We start from the raw sequence: 24,597 nt of genomic DNA on the forward strand, positions 1-24,597 counted from the left end.
AGGCAGGAGGATCCCTTGAGCCTGGGAGTTTGAGGTTGCAGTGAGCTGTGATCACGCCATTGCACTCCAGGTTGAGCAGCAGAGCTAGACCCTGTCCATTAAAATCAAAAACAAACAAACAAAAAAATGCTTCCCCAGTGAGGGAAAAGATGCCAGTATAACATTGGTGTGCAGCAAGAAGTATATTAAGACATTGACCAAAACCCTTTTATTATTTATTTTGCTTTTATTTTTTGAGACAAGGTCTCACTTTGTCATCCAGAATGGAGCGCAGTGGCATGATCTTGGTTCATTGCAGCAAAAAACACCTGGACCCAAGTGATCCTCCCACACCAGTCTCCTGAATAGCTGGGACTACAGACATGCAACATATGCCCGGCTAACTTTTTTTTTTTCTTTGACACAGAGTCTCGCTCTGTTGCCCAGGATAGAGTTCAGTAGCACTATCTCTGCTCACTGCAAGCTCTGCCTCCCGGGTTCACGCCGTTCTCCTGCCTCAGCCTCCCAAGTAGCTGGGACTACAGGCACCTACCACCACACTCGGCTACTTTTTTTGATTTTTAGTAAAGACGAGGTTTCACCGTGTCATGCAGGATGGTCTCGATCTCCTGACCTCATAATCCGCCTGCCTCGGCCTCCCAAAGTGCTGGGAGTACAGGCATGAGCCACCACGCCCGTCCCTATGCGTGGCTAATTTTTAAAAATTTTTTGTAGAGACAGGGTTCGCCCTGCTGCCCAGGTTGGTCTCAAACTCCTGAGCTCAAGGGATCCAACCATCTCGGTCTCCCAAAGTGGTGGGATTACAGGTGTGAACCACTGCACCTGGCCTCTAAATCCATATAAATCAATTATTCACACACTGAGCAGAATATTCAGGATTTTTTTTCTTATAATATAAATGATGTGGAAAACTGGAGAACCAAAGTAGAATGTCAAGACTATCAAAAAGTGTTAAATTTTTCATTAAGAAGAAAATGACTTCATGACAGTCCTTAAGACAACGATAGAACTTGGGGAAATATGGATTCCTTGATGTTTTCTATGCATTTGCAATAATAATGAATTTATTATTGCAATGAATTTATTATCTGCCCAGGCTGGTCGTGAACTGCTCAAGTGATCCACCTGCTTTAGCCTCCCAAAGTGCTGGGATTACAGATGTGAGCCACTGTGCCTGGCCTGAGTAAGAGAGATAGAGTATAGTGGATTATTTCATCTTGATAAGTATAAGAACTCACTTTCATTTCTGGAAGATATTTTCACCGGCTGTAGGATTCTAGTTGACAGTTTTTGTTTTTAAAAAGTGTTTGAAAAGTGATATTCCACTGTCTTCTGGCTTACTTTGTTTCCAACAAGAAGTCTGCCATAATTCTTATTTTTCTTCCTCTGTACATAATATGTCATTTTTCCTCTGGCTGCTTTTGAGATTTTCTTTTTTTTTTTTAACTCATCTTTTTTTAATTATTATTATTATACTTCAAGTTCTGGGTACATGTGCATAACGTGCAGGTTTGTTACATATGTATACTTGTGCCATGTTGCTGTGCTGCACCCATCAACTCGTCAGCACCCATCAACTCGTCATTTACATCAGGTATAACTCCCAATGCAATCCCTCCCCACTCCCCACTCCCCATGATAGGCCCCGGTGTGTGATGTTCCCCTTCCCGAGTCCAAGTGATCTCATTGTTCAGTTCCCACCTATGAGTGAGAACATGCGGTGTTTGCTTTTCTGTTCTTGCAATAGTTTGGTGAGAATGATGGTTTCCAGCTGCATCCATGTCCCTACAAAGGACACAAACTCATCCTTTTTTATGGCTGCATAGTATTCCATGGTGTATATGTGCCACATTTTCTTAATCCAGTCTGTCACTGATGGACATTTGGGTTGATTCCAAGTCTTTGCTATTGTGAATAGTGCCGCAATAAACATACGTGTTCATGTGTCTTTATGGCAGCATGATTTATAATCCTTTGGGTATATACCCAGTAATGGGATGGCTGGGTCATATGGTACTTCTAGTTCTAGATCCTTGAGGAATCGCCATACTGTTTTCCATAATGGTTGAACTAGTTTACAATCCCACCAATAATGGTTGAACTAGTTTACAATCCCACCAACAGTGTAAAAGTGTTCCTATTTCTCCACATCCTCTCCAGCACCTGTTGTTTCCTGACTTTTTAATGATTGCCATTCTAACTGGTGTGAGATGGTATCTCATTGTGGTTTTGATTTGCATTTCTCTGATGGCCAGTGATGATGAGCATTTTTTCATGTGTCTGTTGGCTGTATGAATGTCTTCTTTTGAGAAATGTCTGTTCATGTCCTTTGCCCACTTTTTGATGGGGTTGTTTGTTTTTTCTTGTAAATTTGTTTGAGTTCTTTGTAGGTTCTGGATATTAGCCCTTTGTCTGATAAGTAGATTGCAAAAATTTTCTCCCATTCTGTAGGTTGCCTGTTCACTCTGATGGTAGTGTCTTTTGCTGTGCAGAAGCTTTTTAGTTTAATTAGATCCCATTTGTCAATTTTGGCCTTTGTTGCTGTTGCTTTTGGTGTTTTAGACATGAAGTCCTTGCCCATGCCTATGTCCTGAATGGTATTACCTAGGTTTTCTTCTAGGGTTTTTATGGTATTAGGTCTAACATTTAAGTCTCTAATCCATCTTGAATTAATTTTCGTATAAGGAGTAAGGAAAGGATCCAGTTTCAGCTTTCTACTTATGGCTAGCCAATTTTCCCAGTACCATTTATTAAATAGGGAATCCCTTCCCCATTTCTTGTTTTTCTCAGGTTTATCAAAGATCAGATGGCTGTAGATGTGTGGTATTATTTCTGAGGACTCTGTTCTGTTCCATTGGTCTATATCTCTGTTTTGGTACCAGTGCCATGCTGTTTTGGTTACTGTAGCCTTGTAGTATAGTTTGAAGTCAGGTATCGTGATGCCTCCAGCTTTGTTCTTTTGACTTAGGATTGTCTTGGCAATGCGGGCTCTTTTTTGGTTCCATATGAACTTTAAAGCAGTTTTTTCCAATTCTGTGAAGAAACTCATTGGTAGCTTGATGGGGATGGCATTGAATCTATAAATAACCTTGGGCAGTATGACCATTTTCATGATATTGATTCTTCCTATCCATGAGCATGGTATGTTCTTCCATTTATTTGTGTCCTCTTTTATTTCACTGAGCAGTGGTTTGTAGTTCTCCTTGAAGAGGTCCTTTACATCCCTTGTAAGTTGGATTCCTAGGTATTTTATTCTCTTTGAAGCAATTGTGAATGGAAGTTCATTCATGATTTGGCTCTCTGTTTGTCTGTTACTGGTGTATAAGAATGCTTGTGATTTTTGCACATTAATTTTGTATCCTGAGAGTTTGCTGAAGTTGCTTATCAGCTTAAGGAGATTTTGGGCTGAGACAATGGGGTTTTCTAAATATATAATCATGTCATCTGCAAACAGGGACAATTTGACTTCTTCTTTTCCTAACTGAATACCCTTGATTTCTTTCTCTTGCTTGATTGCCCTAGCCAGAACTTCCAACACTATGTTGAATAGGAGTGGTGAGAGAGGGCATCCCTGTCTTGTGCCAGTTTTCAAAGGGAATGTTTCCAGTTTTTGCCCATTCAGTATGATATTGGCTGTGGGTTTGTCATAAATAGCTCTTATTATTTTGAGATACATTCCATCAATACCGAATTTATTGAGAGTTTTTAGCATGAAGGGCTGTTGAATTTTGTCAAAGGCCTTTTCTGCATCTATTGAGATAATCATGTGGTTTTTGTCTTTGGTTCTGTTTATATTCTGGATTACGTTTATTGATTTGCGAATGTTGAACCAGCCTTGCATCCCAGGGATGAAGCCAACTTGATCATGGTGGATAAGCTTTTTGATGTGCTGCTGGATCTGGTTTGCCAGTATTTTATTGAGGATTTTTGCATCGATGTTCATCAGGGATATCGGTCTAAAATTCTCTTTTTTTGTTGTGTCTCTGTCAGGCTTTGGTATCAGGATGATGTTGGCCTCATAAAATGAGTTAGGGAGGATTCCCTCTTTATCTATTGATTGGAATAGTTTCAGAAGGAATGGTACCAGCTCCTCCTTGTACCTCTGGTAGAATTCAGCTGTGAATCCATCTGGTCCTGGACTTTTTTTGGTTGGTAGGCTGTTAATTATTGCCTCAATTTCAGAGCCTGCTATTGGTCTATTCAGGGATTCAACTTCTTCCTGGTTTAGTCTTGGGAGAGTGTAAGTGTCCAGGAAATTATCCATTTCTTCTAGATTTTTTAGTTTATTTGCATAGAGGTGTTTATAGTATTCTCTGATGGTAGTTTGTATTTCTGTGGGGTCGGTGGTGATATCCCCTTTATCATTTTTTATTGCGTCTATTTGATTCTTCTCTCTTTTCTTCTTTATTAGTCTTGCTAGCGGTCTATCAATTTTGTTGATCTTTTCAAAAAACCAACTCCTGGATTCATTGATTTTTTGGAGGGTTTTTTGTGTCTCTATCTCCTTCAGTTCTGCTCTGATCTTAGTTATTTCTTGCCTTCTGCTAGCTTTTGAATGTGTTTGCTCTTGCTTCTCTAGTTCTTTTAATTGTGATGTTAGAGTGTCAATTTTAGATCTTTCCAGCTTTCTCTTGTGGGCATTTAGTGCCATAAATTTCTCCCTACACACTGCTTTAAATGTGTCCCAGAGATTCTGGTATGTTGTATCTTTGTTCTCATTGGTTTCAAAGAACATCTTTATTTCTGCCTTCATTTCGTTATGTACCCAGTAGTCATTCAGGAGCAGGTTATTCAGTTTCCATGTAGTTGAGTGGTTTTGATTGAGTTTCTTAGTCCTGAGTTCTAGTTTGATTGCACTGTGGTCTGAGAGACAGTTTGTTATAATTTCTGTTCTTGTACATTTGCTGAGGAGTGCTTTACTTCCAATTATGTGGTCAATTTTGGAATAAGTGTGATGTGGTGCTGAGAAGAATGTATATTCTGTTGATTTGGGGTGGAGAGTTCTGTAGATGTCTATTAGGTCTGCTTGCTGCAGAGATGAGTTCAATTCCTAGATATCCTTGTTAACTTTCTGTCTCATTGATCTGTCTAATGTTGACAGTGGGGTGTTGAAGTCTCCCATTATTATTGTATGGGAGTCTAAGTCTCTTTGTAAGTCTCTAAGGACTTGCTTTATGAATCGGGTGCTCCTGTATTGGGTGCATATATATTTAGGATAGTTAGCTCTTCCTGTTGAATTGATCCCTTTACCATTATGTAATGGCCTTCTTTGTCTCTTTTGATCTTTGATGGTTTAAAGTCTGTTTTATCAGAGACTAGTATTACAACCCCTGCTTTTTTTTTGTTCTCCATTTGCTTGGTAGATCTTCCTCCATCCCTTTATTTTGAGCTTGTGTATGTCTCTGCATGTGAGATGGTTCTCCTGAATACAGCAGACTGATGGGTCTTGACTTTTTATCCAGTTTGCCAGTCTGTGTCTTTTAATTGGAGCATTTAGTCCATTTACATTTAAGGTTAATATTGTTATGTGTGAACTTGATCCTGCCATTATGATATTAACTGGTTATTTTGCTCGTTAGTTGATGCAGTTTCTTCCTAGCCTCGATGGTCTTTACATTTTGGCATGTTTTTGCAGTGGCTGGTACCGGTTGTTCCTTTCCGTGTTTAGTGCTTCCTTCAGGGTCTCTTGTAAGGCAGCCTGGTGGTGACAAAATCTCTAAGCATTTGCTTATCTGTAAAGGATTTTATTTCTCCTTCACTTATGAAACTTAGTTTGGCTGGATATGAAATTCTGGGTTTAAAATTCTTTCTTTAAGAATGTTGAATATTGGTCCCCACTCTCTTCTGGCTTCTAGAGTTTCTGCCGAGAGATCTGCTATTAGTCTGGTGGGCTTCCCTTTGTGGGTAACCCGACCTTTCTCTCTGGCTGCCCTTAAGATTTTTTCCTTCATTTCAACTTTGGTGAATCTGGCAATTATGTGTCTTGGAGTTGCTCTTCTAGAGAAGTATCTTTGTGGCGTTCTCTGTATTTCCTGAATTTGAATGTTGGCCCTCCCTACTAGGTTGGGGAAGTTCTCCTGGATGATATCCTGAAGCATGTTTTCCAACTTGGTTCCATTTTCCCCCTCACTTTCAGGCACCCCAATCAGACGTAGATTTGGTCTTTTTACATAATCCCATACTTCTTGCAGGCTTTGTTCATTTCTTTTTCTTCTTTTTCCTTTAGACTTCTCTTCTCACTTCATTTCATTCATTTGATCCTCAATCACTGATACTCTTTCTTCCAGTTGATCGAGTCGGTTACTGAAGCTTGTGCATTTGTCACGTATTTCTCGTGTCATGGTTTTCATCTCTGTCAGTTCGTTTATGGCCTTCTCTGCATTAATTATTCTGGTTATCAATTCTTCCACTCTTTTTTCAAGATTTTTAGTTTCTTTGCGCTGGGTACGTAATTCCTGCTTTAGCTCTGAGAAGTTTGATGGTCTGAAGCCTTCTTCTCTCATCTCGTCAAAGTCATTCTCCATCCAGCTTTGATCCATTGCTGGCGATGAGCTGTGTTCCTTTGGAGGGGGGAGATGTGCTCTTATTTTTTGAATTTCCAGCTTTTCTGCCCTGCTTTTTCCCCATCTTTGTGGTTTTATCTGCCTCTGGTCGTTGATGATGGTGACGTACTGATGGGGTTTTGGTGTGGGTGTCCTTCCTGTTTGTTAGTTTTCCTTCTAACAGTCAGGACCCTCAGCTGTAGGTCTGTTGGAGATTGCTTGAGGTCCACTCCAGACCCTGTTCGCCTGAGTGTCAGCAGCAGAGGCTGCAGAAGATAGAATACTGCTGAACAGCGAGTGTACCTGTCTGATTCTTGCTTTGGAAGCTTGCTCTCAGGGGTGTACTCCACCGTGTGAGGTGTGGGGTGTCGGTCTGCCCCTAGTGGAGGATGTCTCCCAGTTAGGCTACTCAGGGGTCAGGGACCCACTTGAGCAGGCAGTCTGTCCGTTCTCAGATCTCAACCTCCGTGTTGGGAGATCCATTGCTCTTCAAAGCTGTCAGACAGAGTCGTTTGCGTCTGCAGAGGTTTCTGCTGCTTTTGTTGTTGTTGTTGTTGTTGTTTAGCTGTGCCCTGTCCCCAGAGGTTGAGTCTACAGAGACTGGCAGGCCTCCTTGAGCTGCTGTGAGCTCCACCCAGTTCGATCTTCCCAGGGCTTTGTTTATCTACTTAAGCCTCAGCAATGGCAGGCGCCCCTCCCCCAGCCTCACTGCTGCCTTGCCCTTAGATCGCAGACTGCTGTGCTAGCAATGAGGAAGGCTCCGTGGGCGTGGGACCCTCCCGGCCAGGTGTGGGATATGATCTCCTGGTGTGCCCGTTTGCTTAAAGTGCAGTATTGGGGTGGGAGTTACCTGATTTTCCATGTGTTGTGTGTCTCAGTTCCCCTGGCTAGAAAAAGGAATTCCCTTCCCCCTTGCACTTCCCAGGTGAGGCGATGCCTCGCCCTGCTTGAGCTCTGGCTGGTCGGGCTGCAACTGCTGATCAGCACCGATTGTCTGGCACTCCCTAGTGAGATGAACCCAGTACCTCAGTTGAAAATGCAGAAATCACCTGTCTTCTGTGTCACTCGCGCTGGGAGCTGGAGACTGGAGCAGTTCCTATTCGGCCATCTTGCTCCACCCCCTGCTTTTGAGATTTTCTATTTATCATTGGTTTGAAGCAGTTTAAGATAAGACCTTGTATAGTTTTATTTTTTACATATTGTTTTACTTTATTTAGTTTCTTGCATCTGCATGTTTATAGTTCTCATCAAATTTGAATAATAGTGACATATATACATCTTATATATGGCATATACAATATATTATATTTGGCATACATATATCAAATATATATAATGTATATTCTATTCTTTCTCTCTAGCCTCTCCTTCAAAGACTCCAGTTATATTTGTATTAGCTGCTTTGAAATTTTACCACAGCTGACTAATGGTCTGTTCATTTTTGTTGTATCTTTTTTTTTCCCTCTCTTTGTTTCTTTCTATTCCCATGTCTTGGAATTGATTAATCTTTCTTTAGCAGCATGTAATCTGCTGTTAATCCTATCCAGTGTATTTTCATCTCAGACTGTATTTTTCATGTAAATTTAATTTATGTCTTTTTTAAGGTCTTCTATGTAACTCCTCATCATGTCATATTTTCCCCCAGCTTTTTTATTTTATTTTATTTTATTCTATTTTTTGGGATAAAGTCTCACTCTGTTGCCCAGGCTGAAGTGCAGTGGTGAGATTTCAACTCACTGCAACCTTCGCCTCCTGGGTTCAAGTGATTCTGGTGCCTCAGCCTCCCGAGTAGCAGGGATTACAGGCATGTGTCTCCACACCCAGCTAATTTTCATATTTTTCAGGGAGACGGGGTTTCACCACATTGGCCAGGCTGGTCTTGAACTCCTGACCTCAGGTGAACCACCCACCTTGGCCTCGCAAAGTACCACAAGTATGAGCTGCCACACTGGCCTAGCTTCTTTAATACAAGGAATATAGTTATATTTGTTTCAATGTCCTTGTCTACAGATTCTGTCATCTGTGTCCTTTCTATTGTCTTTTAATTCTCACCTGATGTGTCCTTTCTAAGTCAGTTTAAGTAGACTGATTTTTTTTTCCCCTTCTTATCATGGGTTATGGTTTTCTGTCTCTCTGCATTCCTAACATTATTTGATTTGGTGTTAGACATTGCGAATTGTAACTTATTGAGTGCTGGATTTTCTTGCATTTTGTGTTCTTTTAGCTTTGTTTTGGTATACAATAAAGTTCCTTAAAAACAATTTGCATGGCCGGGCGCGGTGGCTCACGCCTGTAATCCCAGCACTTTGGGAGGCCGAGGCGGGCGGATCACAAGGTCAGGAGATCGAGACCATGGTGAAACCCCGTCTCTACTAAAAAAATACAAAAAATGAGCCGGGCGCGGTGGCGGGCGCCTGTAGTTCCAGCTACTCGGGAGGCTGAGGCAGGAGAATGGCGTGAACCCAGGAGGCGGAGCTTGCAGTGAGCCAGGATCGCGCCACTGCACTCCAGCTTGGGCGACAGAGCGAGACTCCGTCTCAAAAAAAAAAAAAAAAAAAAAAAAAACAATTTGCATCTTTTCAAGCTGCGTTTTAAATTTTTTTAGGCAGGATAAGAGCAGCTTTTGGTCAATGGCTATTCTTTTTCCCGCTATGGAGGCAATATGACTTTTAAGAAAATAGACCTTATTTTTTAGAATAGTTTCAGATTCACAGCAAAATTGAGCAGGAAGTACAAAAAGTTCCCATATACCCCCTGCCTGCACACATGCATAGCCTCCTAGACTATCAACATCTCTCTCCAGAATGGTACATTTGTTACAGTTGATGAACTTACATTGACATGTCATTATCAAACAAATTCCACAGTTCACATTGGGGGTCAACACTCTTTTGAAGGTTCTAAGCCAGTGATCTCCCACAGATTTGGCACCAGGGACTGGTTGTATGAAAGACAATTTTTCCACAGACAAGGTGGGGGTGGGATGGTAGAGGTTGGGAGTTGGGTGGTTTCAGTAGGAAACTGTTCCACCTCAGATCATCAGGCACTAGTTAGAGTCTCATAAGGAGCGTGCAGCCTAGATCCCTGGCACGTACAGTTCACAATAGGGCTTGTGCTCCAATGCTAATCTAATGCCAGCGCTGATCTGACAGGAGGTAGAACTCAGGCCACAATGCTTTCTGGCTGGCTGCTCACCTCCTGCTGTGCGGCCCCGTTCCTAACAGGCCAAGAACCAGTGCTGGGGGTTGGGAACTCCTGTTCTAACCAATGCTCCCTCTACTAAAAGGGATTTTCACTGTAGCTGATGGAAACATCAAGTGTTGCAAGCTCTGTGTGAGCTACACAGATTAATCCTTTTGGGAAGTTCTTTCCCCTGCTTTGCATAATTTCCTCAAATACATGTACTAATGAGTACTTAGCTGAAGACTGAAGACAGCTATCCAAGGCATTCTGTCTGTGCAGCAATCTATTCTCTAGTCTGTCCTGTGATGTCTACCCACCCTGACTTCTTCAAACTTACTACCAGGCTCTGCCTGGGTCCTCCCTCCCTGCTTTGCACTTGACAATCTCAGGCAGGAAACTGGAGCAGTCACAGGGCTCACCTCTTTTATTTTCTCTCTCTCAGGGATCACTGTCCTGTACTGCACTATATCCAATGTTGAAGCTAGAGTTTAAAATACCTTTTCCAGTTTCTTAGTTGCTTAAGGTGGAGGACAAATCTGGTCCCCATTACTCCAACTTGGCCAGAAGCTGAAGTCTCCGTTCAATCTTTGTGGTCAGAAAGAACAGTATGACAGAAGGCAGCCTGTTAGAATGGGAAGACCCCTGAGCTAAGAATCAGAATTACCTAGGCTCTAGCCTCAGCGCTGTATTTACTAACTTTGTGCAAGTGATTGATCCTTCTTGAATTTCTGTTTCCTCATTTGTAAAGTGGGTCAAATCATAATTCCACGGCTGCTGTACAGATCGGTTGAAGTAGTATCTTAATGTTCATGAGTGTATTTCTCTTTCAGGGTTATTTAGTTATTTATTTATTTTCAGGTCCCAATAAACTGTCCAAATCTTTTGGGGTAAGTTTAGGCACTGAATATAGCAGAAGCTGGTGTTAGAAAAGTTGATTTACACTGGAATATTTTTCATAGAATCACCCTCAATTCTCACTAACAAACTGAGAAGAAAAAAAAAAAAAGAGAGAATTACTCCCAAGAACATCTGAGGAAGCACAACAGGGACAGACTTGAAGGCACCTGGGCAGTCCTCTGGTTTTGCAGTAGGGGTAGGACAGGGCTATGTGTCCTCTCAGAGACTGGAGCAGGTTCTGTGTGTGAGTAGCAATGGGAACAGTCATGGTCTGGCAACCAGCCTGTGGTAGGAAGGAATGTTATAGCTGGAGAAGTCCAAAGGGCAGCCAGGCAAGTATTCTTTGAGCTGGGGAACAAAAAACATTTTAAACATTTTGCTCTGCTTCAGGCAGCTGATGTCATGGTGCTGATTCACCACATCAGGAACACCCTGTCCAGTGGGCCCAGGCAAGCCCGCCAGGCCACTTCTCTAAAGACACAACCTGAGGCCTCCTGCAAAAATTCTCGCAGAGCATTCTGAACACACATGTCAAGTGTTATGTCCCTGATCATATAGGCCCCATGTGTGCAATGTGTGAAATGAGACCTGCTTAATTTCTGACCAGCTCTTTCTTATTTTGTTTTGCAGAAAATCACAATGGTAAGAAAAATGAAGACAGGCAAAAGCTACTGGCTCCCAGGTAACTCTGAATGATGAAGGGGCTGATAATGGACTGACCAAATCTAGAGAGGATTCCAGAAGCAAGGGCTCAAATCTAGAGGATTCCAGAAGCAAGGGCTCAAGAGGTTAAAGGTCCCAGATCTGAAAAAAGCAGAAACTGCTGATTGTTCCTTTTTTGTTGACTGATTATACAATGTGTCCTTTTAAAAATGGTTCTCTGTTCTCTTTGCAGTTCTTGTATTGGTTCCTATTTCCTAGTAATTTCTCACACTTAGTTAACTAGTCAGTCTTACCGAAAAGTAAACTAACCAGAGATCCCTGGTTTCTGTATCTTTAAAACCTATATGGTTACAAACCAAAGTGAGATGCCTATCTGGTTTCTGCACGATTGTCCTGAATTATCTTGGCAGATATTTTGTAGCCAGAAAATTACGTTGAAAGATAAACTGAAACCATAGCAAGTATTTAGAGCTAGGAGTCTAAAATCTGCAAAAGTCCTGGGATGTTATGTTGTCTCAAGAGCTGGTATTCAATGGACCACTCCACATCATATGAAATAAAATTTGAACACAGCATTTTGACGCCAATAGTGTGGGTCTCTGTGTCCTGTGTGCCCTGAGTGTATTTTAGAGTAGTTGTTGAGTCTGCTGCCTTATCTGTGTGTTATGAGGTCAATGCACTGATCACTTGCTGTTTTCACTTCTATACTAACTCTCAGCACACTATACTCCCAGTCAAAAGTAGATTATATACTTCCTATTTGATATGATGGTCCCTTTGGTTTTGGTGCCTCTTCCATGAGCTTCAGATCAGAACTAGCTATGAAGCTGTGGTTCCAGGCTGCCTTGGTTGAATCCCTTGTCTTGCCTACTCCACCAGGCTCAGGAGGAAGGTCTACGAGGAGGCAGTGGATGAAGTCCTGGAGGACTCACTAGATGAACAGTATTTGACTTATTCCAGCCACCATGGCTCCCACCAGCTTCCCAGCAGCAATGCCTTCCTCTTTGATGTACAAGAAGACTCCTCTTCTCTGGATATAGCCAGTGAGTGCTCCTTTGATAAGAAAAATAAAGCTCTGTCAATATCTCAGTAACTCCTACATTCTACATGCTCAACACCTCTGTCTAAACTGAGAGATGTTATTCTCTGCAGGGAGGCCCTAAAGATCCACTAATTCACTAAAAAAGTGATTAGGCTGAACACAGCTCTGGGATCAAGTCTCAATTACAGGTCACTGATGAGTTAGGTAATTTGCTCTGTTCCTATTCTCACCTCAGTCCCTCTGGCCCGGACTGGCATCTGCAAGCTGGTATACTCAAAGCAGGCCAGAATGGAGAGAGTGAAGAGATTATGGCAGACTCTCTGCCACTACTGCAGCACATGTACAAATCCGTTTAACAGATCTCCTTCTTTAAAACGGGACATCTTATCTTTCCTGAAATATATATATATATATTTTGAGACAGGGTCTCTTGTTCTGTCACCCATGCTGGATTGCAGTGGCATGATCTCGCTCACCACAACCTACAACCTGGGGTCAAATGACCCTCCCACCTCAGCCTCCTGAGTAGCTGAGACCACAGATGATGCCACTACTCCCGGCTATATTTTTGCCTTTTTGGTAGAGACAGGGTCTTGCCTTGTGGCCCAGGCTGGCCTCAAACTCCTGAGCGCAAGCAATTCAGCCACCCCTGCCTCCCAAAGTGCTGGGATTATAGACGTGAGCCACCGTGCCCAGCCTTCCTGAAATATTCTTGATGATTATAGTTCCTGAACAGTTTTCCCAAGCTGTTCTAGCCATCCCAAGAATGTTGGCAGGCTCGCCCATATGTTTGGAGGTGCAATTATAATTTCAAGCTCCAGTCTCCATCTCCCCTCAGGTGCTTGCTTTCCCATAAGGTTCCATCTGACTACTAGAATATCAGGGGACTTCCATAAAGAAAAGACTTTGGTCTTGGCAACCCTTTGGTGAATAGCCCGGATTCTCAATCTTTGTGCAGCACCAAGGTATTTTTACGATCTCTGTTAGTTTAGTCTCAATGTTGTAATTCAATCTAAATAAACAACGAGGCTATCTGCTGGAGAAAAGGCTGAATCTAACAGCAATGCCACCAGCATGCCCTCTTCCCAGAATAACTCCACGCTACCCATTGGAACTTCTCTAGGTATGTAAGAGCCCTTTGAGTTGGTAGCCTCACTGCTGTGTGTATAGATTAAAACCTTGACCTATGTCTCCTCTCCCTTACTTGAATGTGTGACTTTACTTTGGGGGCAAAAGTTTGGATTGTTAGGGGACTATGTGCTTTATATACTCTTTTACACAAATAGAAAGAGATTATAATAATTCACTCATTGAGCTTTCATAGTAATGTAAACCACATTAGGCTTGTCATTTTGTCAGGGATGGGTATATAAGCCAGTATGTGGCTTTTATTACTCATACCATCCTCTGACAAAGGTATCCTTATTTCTCTTTACAATTTCACAATAAGGTGCAGAGGAAGGTCTTTGCCATCTGTTAAAGATGTTCAGGGTCGGGCATGGTGGTTCACACCTATAAACCCCGCACTTTGGGAGGCCTAGGTGGGTGGATCACTTGAGGTTAGGAGTTTGAGACCAGTCCGGCCGACATGCTGAAACCCCGTCTCTACTAAAAATGCAAAATAGCCAAGCATAGTGGTGCATGCCTGTAGTCTCAGCCACTTGGGAGGCTGAGGCATGAGAAACCTTTGAACCTGGGAGACAGAGGTTGCAGTGAGCCAAGATGGTGCCTCTGCACTCCAGCCTGGGTGACAGAAAGAGACTCTGTCAAACAACAACAACAACAACAACAAAAGACATTCAGGAGAGATATTTTGTAGAGAGGAAGATGTTCCCTAGTACCTATAAGTCATCTCAAGGAGGTGGTCACACCTTTCCTAGTGCTAGAAAAGCCCTACTCAGAGACCTTCAGTGTTTTCCTACCTCCTGTCAACCTGCCTTATACTTCCCATATCTCCCTGTGGGAGGCATCCCTGTGGAGTCTGCTTAGCACTTGGCCATGCTTTGTTTGAAACCTTAAAAGCTATTAAAGAAAGTTGCCTTATGTTCCCTGATGAGAAGATGAAGTTGGCAAAAGCATGGTGAAGGCCAGGGATCTTGATGAGAGGCCCCTGACTACCCCTTCAGTGATCGGCATTCTTCATTTCCCATCTCATTCCATGTCCTGGTGGAACGGCTGCAGAAGATGAGATCCAGAGCCAGCGGCAGCACCTGAAGGAAACCCTTTTCATCAACAACTGCCTGCGAGAGAAGCTGGAACGTTATCTCAGCAGCTTTGATGAAGAAAATGGTAGGAGAGGCCCAAGTGATCTGCTTCTGGCAATATGTATTGTTCTAAAGGCATGTGACTGGGGCAGAGTTTTATAGATTTCAAGCACTTTGACATACTTTACTTCACTTATTCATTACAAATGTCCCAGCGAGAGAGGTAGGGCAGCTACTATCATTCCTATTTATAGGTGAATAAATAGGCTTAAAGAATTGCCTCCATCTTAGAGGTGTCTACCTCTAAAATCATTCTTGTGATTCCCAGGCTGTCTGCTGTCTTCTCTCTGCTTCTGTACACTGCCTGCTGTCTCTCTGCTTCTTATGTGATTGGCATTCAGTAGAACCCAGGTTTCTGAGCACCTCATGTAGCAGAATGAGAGTCTCCTCTGCTGCCATCCTCATCAGCTTCCCTTATGTCTTGGTTACTCTTCATTCTACCACCCCAAGGTGGTTCTCTCCAACCCCCTCCTCTTCGATTGCTCTCACACAGAGGCCATCATTTCACAACATCATGCTGGGCCAGAAGAACAGTAACCAGGTCCCTTCCCATACCAAAGCAGCAACTATTTCAGGAAAGCCTCCTTCATATTGCAGCCATTGGACGTGATAATACATGTGACGTGCTGGCATTGGTTGAGAATCATGATTAAGCTTCTGTCCCATCACACTAAAGTTCCAGCCTTGAGTTCCCACGGTTTTCTCCCTAGGCTAAGATAGAGAGGAAGAACATGAAATGTGCAGAAAGAATTCTCTTAAGCAAACGTGTATGACTTGCCTAAATTGTAATTATTTCCTGGAACAAGATGCACCTCCAACCTCTACAGGCAGATCATAGATTCCGTTGTCCAGCTGTATAATGAAAATAGAGTTCTCAGAGAAGAATACCGGAGACTCCCCCGGCTTGCCTGAATCAAATTTCCAGAGGTAAGTGGTAAAAGGTCACAATATGAAGTCACTCTCAGATGGGTCCCTTCTCTTGTCACACCCCACTGTAGAAACAAAAGAGGACAGTGCGGCCAGAACTGCTCAAAGCCTTATAACCCACAATTCTCACAGTTACTCTTAAGTTAGAGAGGGCTGCTTTCTAGATGCACCCCCTCCAGGCCCCCAGACTGCCAGGCTCCAGGAATAAGTAGCTCTAAGAAATATAGTATTTCGGTGCAAGCCACACTCCATTATTGCAAATCGGAGAAGAGAAGGACAAACATAAAAGGTGAAAAGATTTAAGAGAACAACATGGTGAAACCCCATCTCTACTACAATACAAAAATTAGCTGGGTGTGGTGGCACGCACCTGTAGTCCCGACTACTCAGGAGGCTGAGGCAGGAGAATCATTTGAACCCGGGAGGCGGAGGTTGCAGTGAGCCAAGATTGCATCACTGCACCCTAGCCTGGGTGACAGAGCAAGCTTCCATCTCAAAAAAAAAAAAAAAAAAAAAGAAAGAAAGAAAGAAAAAAAATTTAAGAGAACAATTATTTTAATTGAATACATTTTGTCAAGATTAAATCAACTTTCCCCTAGAGTACTGAAACAATAAGCAATCATAATTTAGATTCTAAGTTACTGGTCTTTGAGAAAGTGTGAAAACCAAAAAGGTGCCATAAGCCAAAAAAGGACCAAAAGTCCTAATTTTCAAACTGATGAAAATAAAGTACTAAAAAATTGAAATCATCATAATTCATTTTGGTCCTTGACAAAATACAAATTTATTAATTCAAATCATAATATCCTAGCTACCTTATTGTGCCTAGCTTTTACCACTAAGGAGAAAAAACAAACGCAAACAAAAGTATGTTCAAACTTGCAAACATGTTTACAAACCTGCAAAATCTCTTCAGCCTATCCCTTAAACTCCACACTTGGTATTTACTAAGCTCTGCTGTGTACAATACCCACCTTAATATGCATTCTTGCACAAGTTCTATTAGGTATAAGCCAAGATCACATGAGATTTTTTTTTTTTTTTTACCCTCTCATGCCTATGTTTGCTTTTGCTTCCAAAGACCCTTCTAAGTTAGGACTGTCCTCAGACTACTGGGGTCACTTAGTCACAAACTTGCTTGAGGCTCAGAGCTGGCAATACCTGGGAGTTTATGTCAATCCCACAGCACCCAGCAACCCCGCCTGCAAAGTATTTATCCATGATTGACAGGTGCAGGTGTATGAAAGCCCAGTTCCTTGACTTGAACGGTGTCTTTCTGGTGAATTAGCTCTGAGAAAAGGGAATCCAGAGGCCAGCTTTGTAAAAATCCAGATAGATAAATGGAAAGAAATCTTAGCCTTGGCAGTCCAATTGAGAAAGATAGTGATTTACTTGAGACTGTGAAAAGAGAGACTGAAATCTTTACTTTCTCGTGGGAAAGAAGCCTATGGTGAAAGAGAAACAAAGACAATGGTGGGAAATAGGTGGGTCTACTCAGTAGCTTTAAACCATTCTGTCATATTATAAAGCCTGGTGAGCTTTTAACTAACCCAAGTGCCTGGACTCTACACATAGACATTCTGATTTAAATGCTTCCAGGTGGATGGAAGCCACTAGTAGTCTTAAAAAGCTCCCAAGTAATTTTAACATGTGGCTAGAGATGAATAGGACCATCTATCTACTAGAATCTCAAGTCACCAGCAAAAAGGTGTCCCAAATGTGCAGCTACCTCATAGAAAAAGCTTAACACTACCCGTTGATAGAATTTGCCTTCCTCTCTCCATGGTCTTGTTTGCATAGCATGGAAAAAAGAGGAGAGAAAAAGAGGTAGATGGATAGATTGAACCTATAATTTACCTATGTAGAGCAGTTTCTCAAACTTTTCTGACCACAAGGTGCAGTGAGAAATATCCAATTCTTTGTAATCATTTAAAAAAAAATCTTTTGCTATGTGTAATCCACCCTATCTAGTATTTAAATAAAGCCTGTAGTAGTACGCAGTCCACTATATTGATTTCACAACCCATAAGCGGTTATGAACTGCAATTAGAAAATTTTTACTTTTGGCCAGGTGTGGTGGCTCGTGCCTGTAATCCCAGCACTTTGAGAGGATCACCTGAGTTCGGGAATTTGAGACCAGCCTGACCAACAAGGAGGAACCCCATCTCTAATAAAAATCCAAAAAAAAAAAAAAAAATTGGCTGGGCCTGGTGGTGCATGCCTGTAAATCACAGCTACTTGGGAGGCTGAGGCAGGAGAATTGCTTGAACCCCAGGGGTGGAGGTTGTGGTGAGCCAAGATTGCACCATTGCACTCCAGCCTGGGCAACAAGAGCGAAACTGTCTAAAAAAAGAAAAACAAACAAACAAACAAAAAACAAAAGAAAGAAAGAAAAGAAATGAAAAAAGAAAAAGAAAGAAAAAAAGAAAAAATTGTTCACTTTTCTTCAGCCTTTTTATCAAGCAAAATCCCAAAAGAACATTTACTGTAAAAGAACATTTACTATAAACATCTTTCTGTGAATCCTTATTTCTGTCCCAGCAACCATGACCCAACAATCTCTAGAGGCTGTTAGTGTTCTCCAGATTGAATCCTTCCCTCTAACTGCTCCTGAACTCTGTGATGTCGTGGAAAAGGTTTGAGGCCTCGATTCTCATCCCAGGTTTTTCACCTACAGATCATATGGCCTGAGCCTCTTGACACCATTGTCTCCTTATGGCCAAAGATGGAACTGTACTTGGGTGGTATCTGAGCACCCTGTTGGCTTTGATGTTCTAGGGCTCTTCCCTTGGCACCACTCTCTTAATTAAAAGGAATAGGATGTGGACTTACGAGGGTTATTTCTCTGCAAACTGTCCTCTCTTTCTTATGACAAGCTATTTCTGAATGTGCACATTTGAGGCTAAGCAAATCCCTTCCTGGAGGTGGGAAAGAGCTTTATTTCTCTCCACTGGAGTATTATGGAGAGTCAATTGATGCTGAGGAGGTGGCAGAGACCTAGCTAACTCATCTGCAGTGGCTTTGAGCAAGGCTTTTAGAATCATAAAGTGGCTGAGGTCCTGTGTCCTACGCCAGCTAGTTCATCTCAGGAGACTTCCTTTTCAATCTATTATTACTATCTTCTTCTAGGCCAGAGATTATCATCACTACCAGAGATTATCCACTTAGCTGCACTCAGTTTGCACCTGGCCTGTATCACCACTTAGCTCTCACTCCAGCCTCAGTTAGGCATCAGCAAGTCCTCACCAAAGATTATTGTTTCGTTGTGTGTGTGTGTGCATTTTTGTTTGTCTCAGGTAACAACCAATTTTGGAACTATGAAAAGTTCTTCTCTACTTTTAACAAAGCTTAGTTGCAAACAGTTCCCCAGTTGATGAGAGAAACTGAAACAACAGAACAACTGAAAGTCCAAATCTGAAAGCTCCATCTCTGAGAACCAAATTTTACAGCCACTCCAGATTTGTACTCCAAATGGATAGTTTGATTGTAGAAATCTCATCCCTTCAGCCTGCAAATGCGATAACTGCCCAAGAGACAGTGATGCCTAGATTCATAGATAATCCCCTTTTCCCCAACCTTTATATAACTGGAGTCAACAGCAGCGGGAGGAAAATGGCAAGGACTTGGAATCAAGATTAAGTTAGAATAACACTGCTGTAGACTGTTTATCAGCTCTTCAGCGTGTGTCCGTTTTCCTTGAAGGATGAGTGTTTAGAAACCTCTGACAACAAAGTTTATTTTACACACATTCTCTTGCCTATGATTTTTTTGTACAAATCACAATTATAAAACTTTCTTGCTCCAGCTAAAAGCAGGAAACTCAATCATGAATGTGTTCACTACATGTATACCACAAAATGATAGCAACCAGTCTGAATGCATCACTTGATTCCAAAAGTAAATGTTAGCACTCAGTAGTGAAACTACATGTATCTCCAACTCTGGAAGCCGCAGGCAAGATATTCCTGTTTCCTTGCAAGAAAACAGATCTATAAGCAGGGCAGCAGTGTCACACATGTACATTCCTGGGAAACCCAAGGAAACAATGACAGTGACGCAGGGCAGGCGAGCCCCAAAACTGGTTTGTAGCCTGGGAAATTTCTCCCAGACTGTAGTTTCCGTGGCTTTGCCAAGGAAAGAATTCAAGGGCAAGCTGCTGGTGAGAGAAAGCAACTTTTATTGAACTGGTGCTGCTTCTTGCAGAGCAGGGCTAATCCACAGGCGGTCTGCCCAGAGTTGGTGCCTGTGGGCTGCTAGTTAGTTGTATTTAGACCCACTTTTAATTACATGCCAATTAAGAGGTAGATTATTCAGAACTTTCTGGAAAAGGGGCAGGGAGTTTCCAGAACCATATAAAGTAACTTTCAGGTCATTGCCAAGGTGTGTTGCCATGACATTTGTAAACTGGCCATGTCCCAGTGGTAGTGTCTTTATGCTCATAAGCAGTGAGGGCAACTAGAGGTCACTTTCATCATCATCTGCTGGTTCCAGAGGCTTCTTCACTGCACCCTGTTTTGACCAGATCCTGCTCTGCTCAATGGGGTTGTGACTGGAAAATAAGTCCTACTGGTCTCCCACCTCATTTCCCCATCAGAGATTCTATACTCCTCCTTAATCTTAAGGGGTTTGCAGAAGGGTGGAGATTCATCTTCTGTAACTGCTTCCTGCTGATGTTATGGGCATAAACCCTGCCTAGCAGTGGAGAAGTAAACTCTCTGGATACCTGTTCTAAAAGGCCCAAAGGCAGGATGTCTTTATTTTCTGCGTCAGAAGAGGGGATGGGTTGAAAGCCTTGTGCCAGCATCATCTTTACATGGAATTATTGTAATCTAGAAGACACAAACTTTACAAGGAGGTTAAACAAGCAAGGACCAAAGATTAGTAATAATCTTGGTTTCTTCCTATGCCAAGAAGCCTTAGACAGTCAGCAGCAGTAAAACTGGGCAATGAATCATAACTTTTCTCACTGGTCATAATGTCCTCCATAATCCCAGTATAATATGAAAATGGTGTTATCCTCAAGCCCTTCACCGTAATATCCGATAGATGATGGGGTACAGCATGAGATGATCTCGGCTGTACTTTAGCAGTTCCTCATAGAGTCTGCGTTCATCTTTCATCTGTGAGGACTCAAGAATGTCTGAGGCTGGGCACGGTGGCTCATGCCGGTAATCCCAGCACTTTGGGAGGCTGGGGCGGGCATTTCACAAGGTCAGGAGTTCGAGACCAGCCTGGCCAACATGGTGAAACCTCATCTCTACGAAAAATACAAAAAACAAACAAACAAACAAACAAAACCAACACATTAGCCCAGCATGGTGGCACGTGTCTGTAATCCCAGCTACTCAGGAGGCTGAGGCAGGAGCATTGCTTGAACCCAGAAAGTGGAGGTTGCAGTGAGCCGAGATCGAGCCATTGTACTCCAGCCTGGGCGACAGAGCAAGCCTTCATCTACAAAATAAAAATGAAAATAAATTAACTTTGAAGTTTAACAGCAGTAGGGGTGCTTAATAATGCCTGATAGGGGCTCTTTCCATTTTGGTTGTAATTGATTCTTGGGGAATCCTTCTTTCTAAGTTTTTAGTAAGATTAAGTCTCCTAGTTGAATGGGAGAGTTAATCTTTTTCCTTGTGGGAGGAGGTTGCGTTTCCTTTCCATACGGTTGAAGAGCCTTTTGAACCTGGCCTAAGTTGATAATCTGTGTGTCTCTTCATCAAACAGAAGGTCTAACATTCAAAAGGGTCTTCCAAGCTGCTCAAGCGATCCAGCCTCCCATTGCTGCTGCTCTTGAGCTCGGTTGGCCGGGCCGGGCGCTGAACTGTCGGGAGCCCAGGCCATAGGGCAGCCCCTGCCTTCTGCAGTGTAAGGTGCCGGGCCTCCCGCGGCACTCTGCCGACAGACTATGGGCGGGCAGGCGGGAGGCTTAGTGTGGGTCGCGGTCGTGGCGCCCGCCGCTGGCCCTGGCCGCGGCATCATGAACATAGACGTGGAGTTGCACATCTGGCACAACTACTCCTGGAACAAGTTGCCGGCCAACGTGAGACAGTCATTAAGTGGAGATGGCTCATCATGGAGGTCTTCATCCTTGTTTTCACATCAAGTAGGCTGAGGAGGAGGAAATACAGGAAGTATTGGTCTTGCTGTTCAGGGTGGCAGAGGAGGAAGAAAATCCCAGTCGTCGTTGGAAATTCACGGAGAGAATATGAAAAGCAGGTTGTCCTGTACGGTAACTGCAATCAGTTGCGATACAGAAATAACTTAGTTAAACATGTCAAGAAAGATGAACGCAGATACTATGAGGAACTGCTAAAGAACAGCTGAGATCATCTCATGCTGTACCCTTACCATCTATCGGATATTACGGTGAAGGGCTTGAGGATAACATCATTTTCATATTATACTGGGATTACGGAGGATGTTATGAACAGTGAGAAAACTTATGATTCATTGCCCAATTTTACTGCTGCTGACTGTCTAAGGTTTCTTGGTATAGGAAGAAACCTGTATATTGATCATATGAATCAGTGTAGATCATCAAAACAATTCTTCAGAAAGAAAACAGCCCGTGATCTTCTACCAATAAAGCCAGTGGAAATTACCATAGAGGTGTGGTGGGTGGTGCAGGCTGGATATATCACAGAAGATGACATCAAGATACGCACTTTGCCTGAGAAATGTGCTATTGATAAGATCACCGATTCAGGCCCTCAACTCTCTGGATCACTAGATTACAATGTAGTACATAGTTTGTATAACAAAGTATTTATCTCGAGGTACCAATATCTGATGACAGTTATACAGCAGTTCCACCTCTTGAAGGTTTTGTAATGAATCAAGTGCAAGGTGATCATTTTGAAACTCTACTCTATAAGATACTTGTTTCAATAGATGAGCACACAAATGCTGCAGAGCTTGCAAATGTCCTTGAGATTGACTTATGCCTGGTTAAGAATGCTGTTTCAGTGTATTGCCGATTGGGCTTTGCCCATAAGAAGGGCCAAGTAATAAATTTAGATCAACTTCATTCATCATGGAAAAATGTTCCATCCATAAACAGATTAAAGGGTACCTTAGATCCACAGAAGAAGCTCTTGTCATGGGATGGAGGGGAAGGTAGGAGTCCTATTACAAGAAGCTTCATCAGCAACTGACACTGATACAAATAGTCAAGAAGATCCAGCTGACACAACCAGTGTAAACAGCCTGAGTCTGTCTACAGGACACACGAAGCGCATCGCATTCTTGTTTGACTCCACTCTTACCGCCTTCTTAATGATGGGAAATCTTTCACCAGTTCAGAGCACTGGTGAAGGAGAAGCACAGAGATATTTTGATCATGCACTTACTCTGAGAAACACAATACTGTTTCTGCATCATAACAAAAATCTAGTTGCGCAAACTGCACAGCCAGACCAATCCAATTATGGTTTTCCTCTGGATCTCTTACGCTGTGAAAGCCTTCTTGATCTGGACCCTGCAACTTGCAGCAGAGTTGTAAACAAAAATTACACACTGCTTGTTTCCATGGCTCCCCTCACCAATGAAACCTGGCCTGTCAGCAGCTGCACCCCTCAGCATATTGGACCAGCTATCCCAGAAGTCACCTCTGTCTGGTTTAAACTGTATATTTATCATATCGCTGGACAAGGACCACCATCCGTTTTATTGTCCAAAGGTACAAGACTTCGAAAACTGCCAGATATATTTCAGAGGTACGATCAATTGCTAATAACATCTTGGGATCATGATCCTGAAGTAGTTCCTACCTCAAATGTGCTCAAGATGTTGAATGATGCTTTAACACATTCTGCAGTTTTAATTCAGGGACATGGTCTGCATGGGATAGGGGAAACAGTCCATGTTCCATTTCCATTTGATGAAACAGAACTACAAGGAGAGTTCACTCAGGTCATTATGGGTGTACATAAAGCATTGCAGATACTAAGGAACAGAGCATCTCTATGGATATGTCGCCATGTTGAATGCTTCCAGCCAACTTGCAAATGGAAAACTCAGTGATGCTTCTGATGAGAGAGGAGAACCTGATTTGGCTTCTGGCTCAGATGTAAATGGGAGGACAGAGTCATTTGAAATGGTCATTGAGGAAGCAACTATAGATTCAGCAACAAAGCAAACCTCTGGTGCCACAACAGAAGCAGATTGGGTTCCTCCTAAGCTGTGCTTTGGAATTCTACTGTTCAGTTCCGAATTAAACCAGAAAATTTGTAGGAAAATTGATACACATGGCCTCTGCAGAAAACAGAGCCTTCAAAACCTCTTAGATTCCAGTAGAAAACTCTCTCTGCAGTCCTTAACTTTGTTCACTCTTTCCAGGAAGGTGCTTCAACATTGGATATTCACGCAGAGCCCAGATTTTCAAGTTTGCTTTCACAGTCATCATATGCTGACATGGGTGTTCCACTTCCTGCAAAAAACTTCATATTTAAAGATGGTGTCTTATCAGAAGGGAGTGGACAGTCACCTTCCTCACTTCTTATTGCTAATCTCCATTTGCAATAACTTGATTACACCATTTGTTGCTCACACTTTCTGCCTTTTTTCTTTCTTAACGTTAGCTTTATAGTGTCAGCCACTAAAAAGCATCCTGCTGCTGCAGAACAATTCTTGCTTAACTAATATTAAAAGTTTGGGGAACATATTCATGTTTTCTGAAGTTTTGCTCATTATTGCACATCTTATTGCAACAAAGTGTCTTTTTAGCAGCCAGCACTGTATTTTTTACCTTGAGACGATCCACATTTATTTTATAAAACTAAGTATGTACTTTATAGGCTCTATGATGACTGTTATGTTTATAAGCAATCACTATGAAAATTCCAATGATAATTTTATACGTTAGTTCATCAAACATAAATCTTGTTTAATTTTATATTTTGTTACCTATACTTTGGGGGATCAAGGGAAGAGATGGAACTCTTCCTCTAAAAGGGCTTCTTGGTACTTAAACTAGTAAAACTATAAAACTATAAACATCCAGTATTGAGAGATGATATGATAGGACATTATGAATTCCTATGGGTGTCTAAATTATCTATGTCAGTTGGACATTGTAGAAGGT

The 24,597-nt window shown here is 42.3% G+C and overlaps 1 protein-coding gene and 1 pseudogene across 1 annotated transcript in view; both read left to right on the forward strand.

Moving 5' to 3' along the window:
* LOC126952281 (neuroblastoma breakpoint family member 6-like protein) overlaps positions 1-15,128 on the forward strand; it is a 142,231-nt gene extending 127,103 nt beyond the window's left edge. The window contains exons 6-10 of the mRNA XM_050786727.1: positions 11,253-11,304; positions 12,094-12,168; positions 12,228-12,328; positions 14,509-14,616; positions 15,085-15,128. Coding sequence (XP_050642684.1) covers positions 11,253-11,304; positions 12,094-12,168; positions 12,228-12,328; positions 14,509-14,616; positions 15,085-15,128 — 380 coding nt within the window. The remainder of the gene's footprint in view (positions 1-11,252; positions 11,305-12,093; positions 12,169-12,227; positions 12,329-14,508; positions 14,617-15,084) is intronic.
* A 6,364-nt stretch (positions 15,129-21,492) lies between these two features.
* Positions 21,493-24,038, forward strand: LOC126931511 (protein FAM91A1-like; annotated as a pseudogene).
* The last annotated feature ends 559 nt before the right edge of the window (positions 24,039-24,597 follow it).

This window comes from Macaca thibetana, chromosome 1 (genome assembly GCF_024542745.1).
Source record: "Macaca thibetana thibetana isolate TM-01 chromosome 1, ASM2454274v1, whole genome shotgun sequence".
In the NCBI taxonomy this organism is placed as follows: domain Eukaryota; kingdom Metazoa; phylum Chordata; class Mammalia; order Primates; family Cercopithecidae; genus Macaca; species Macaca thibetana.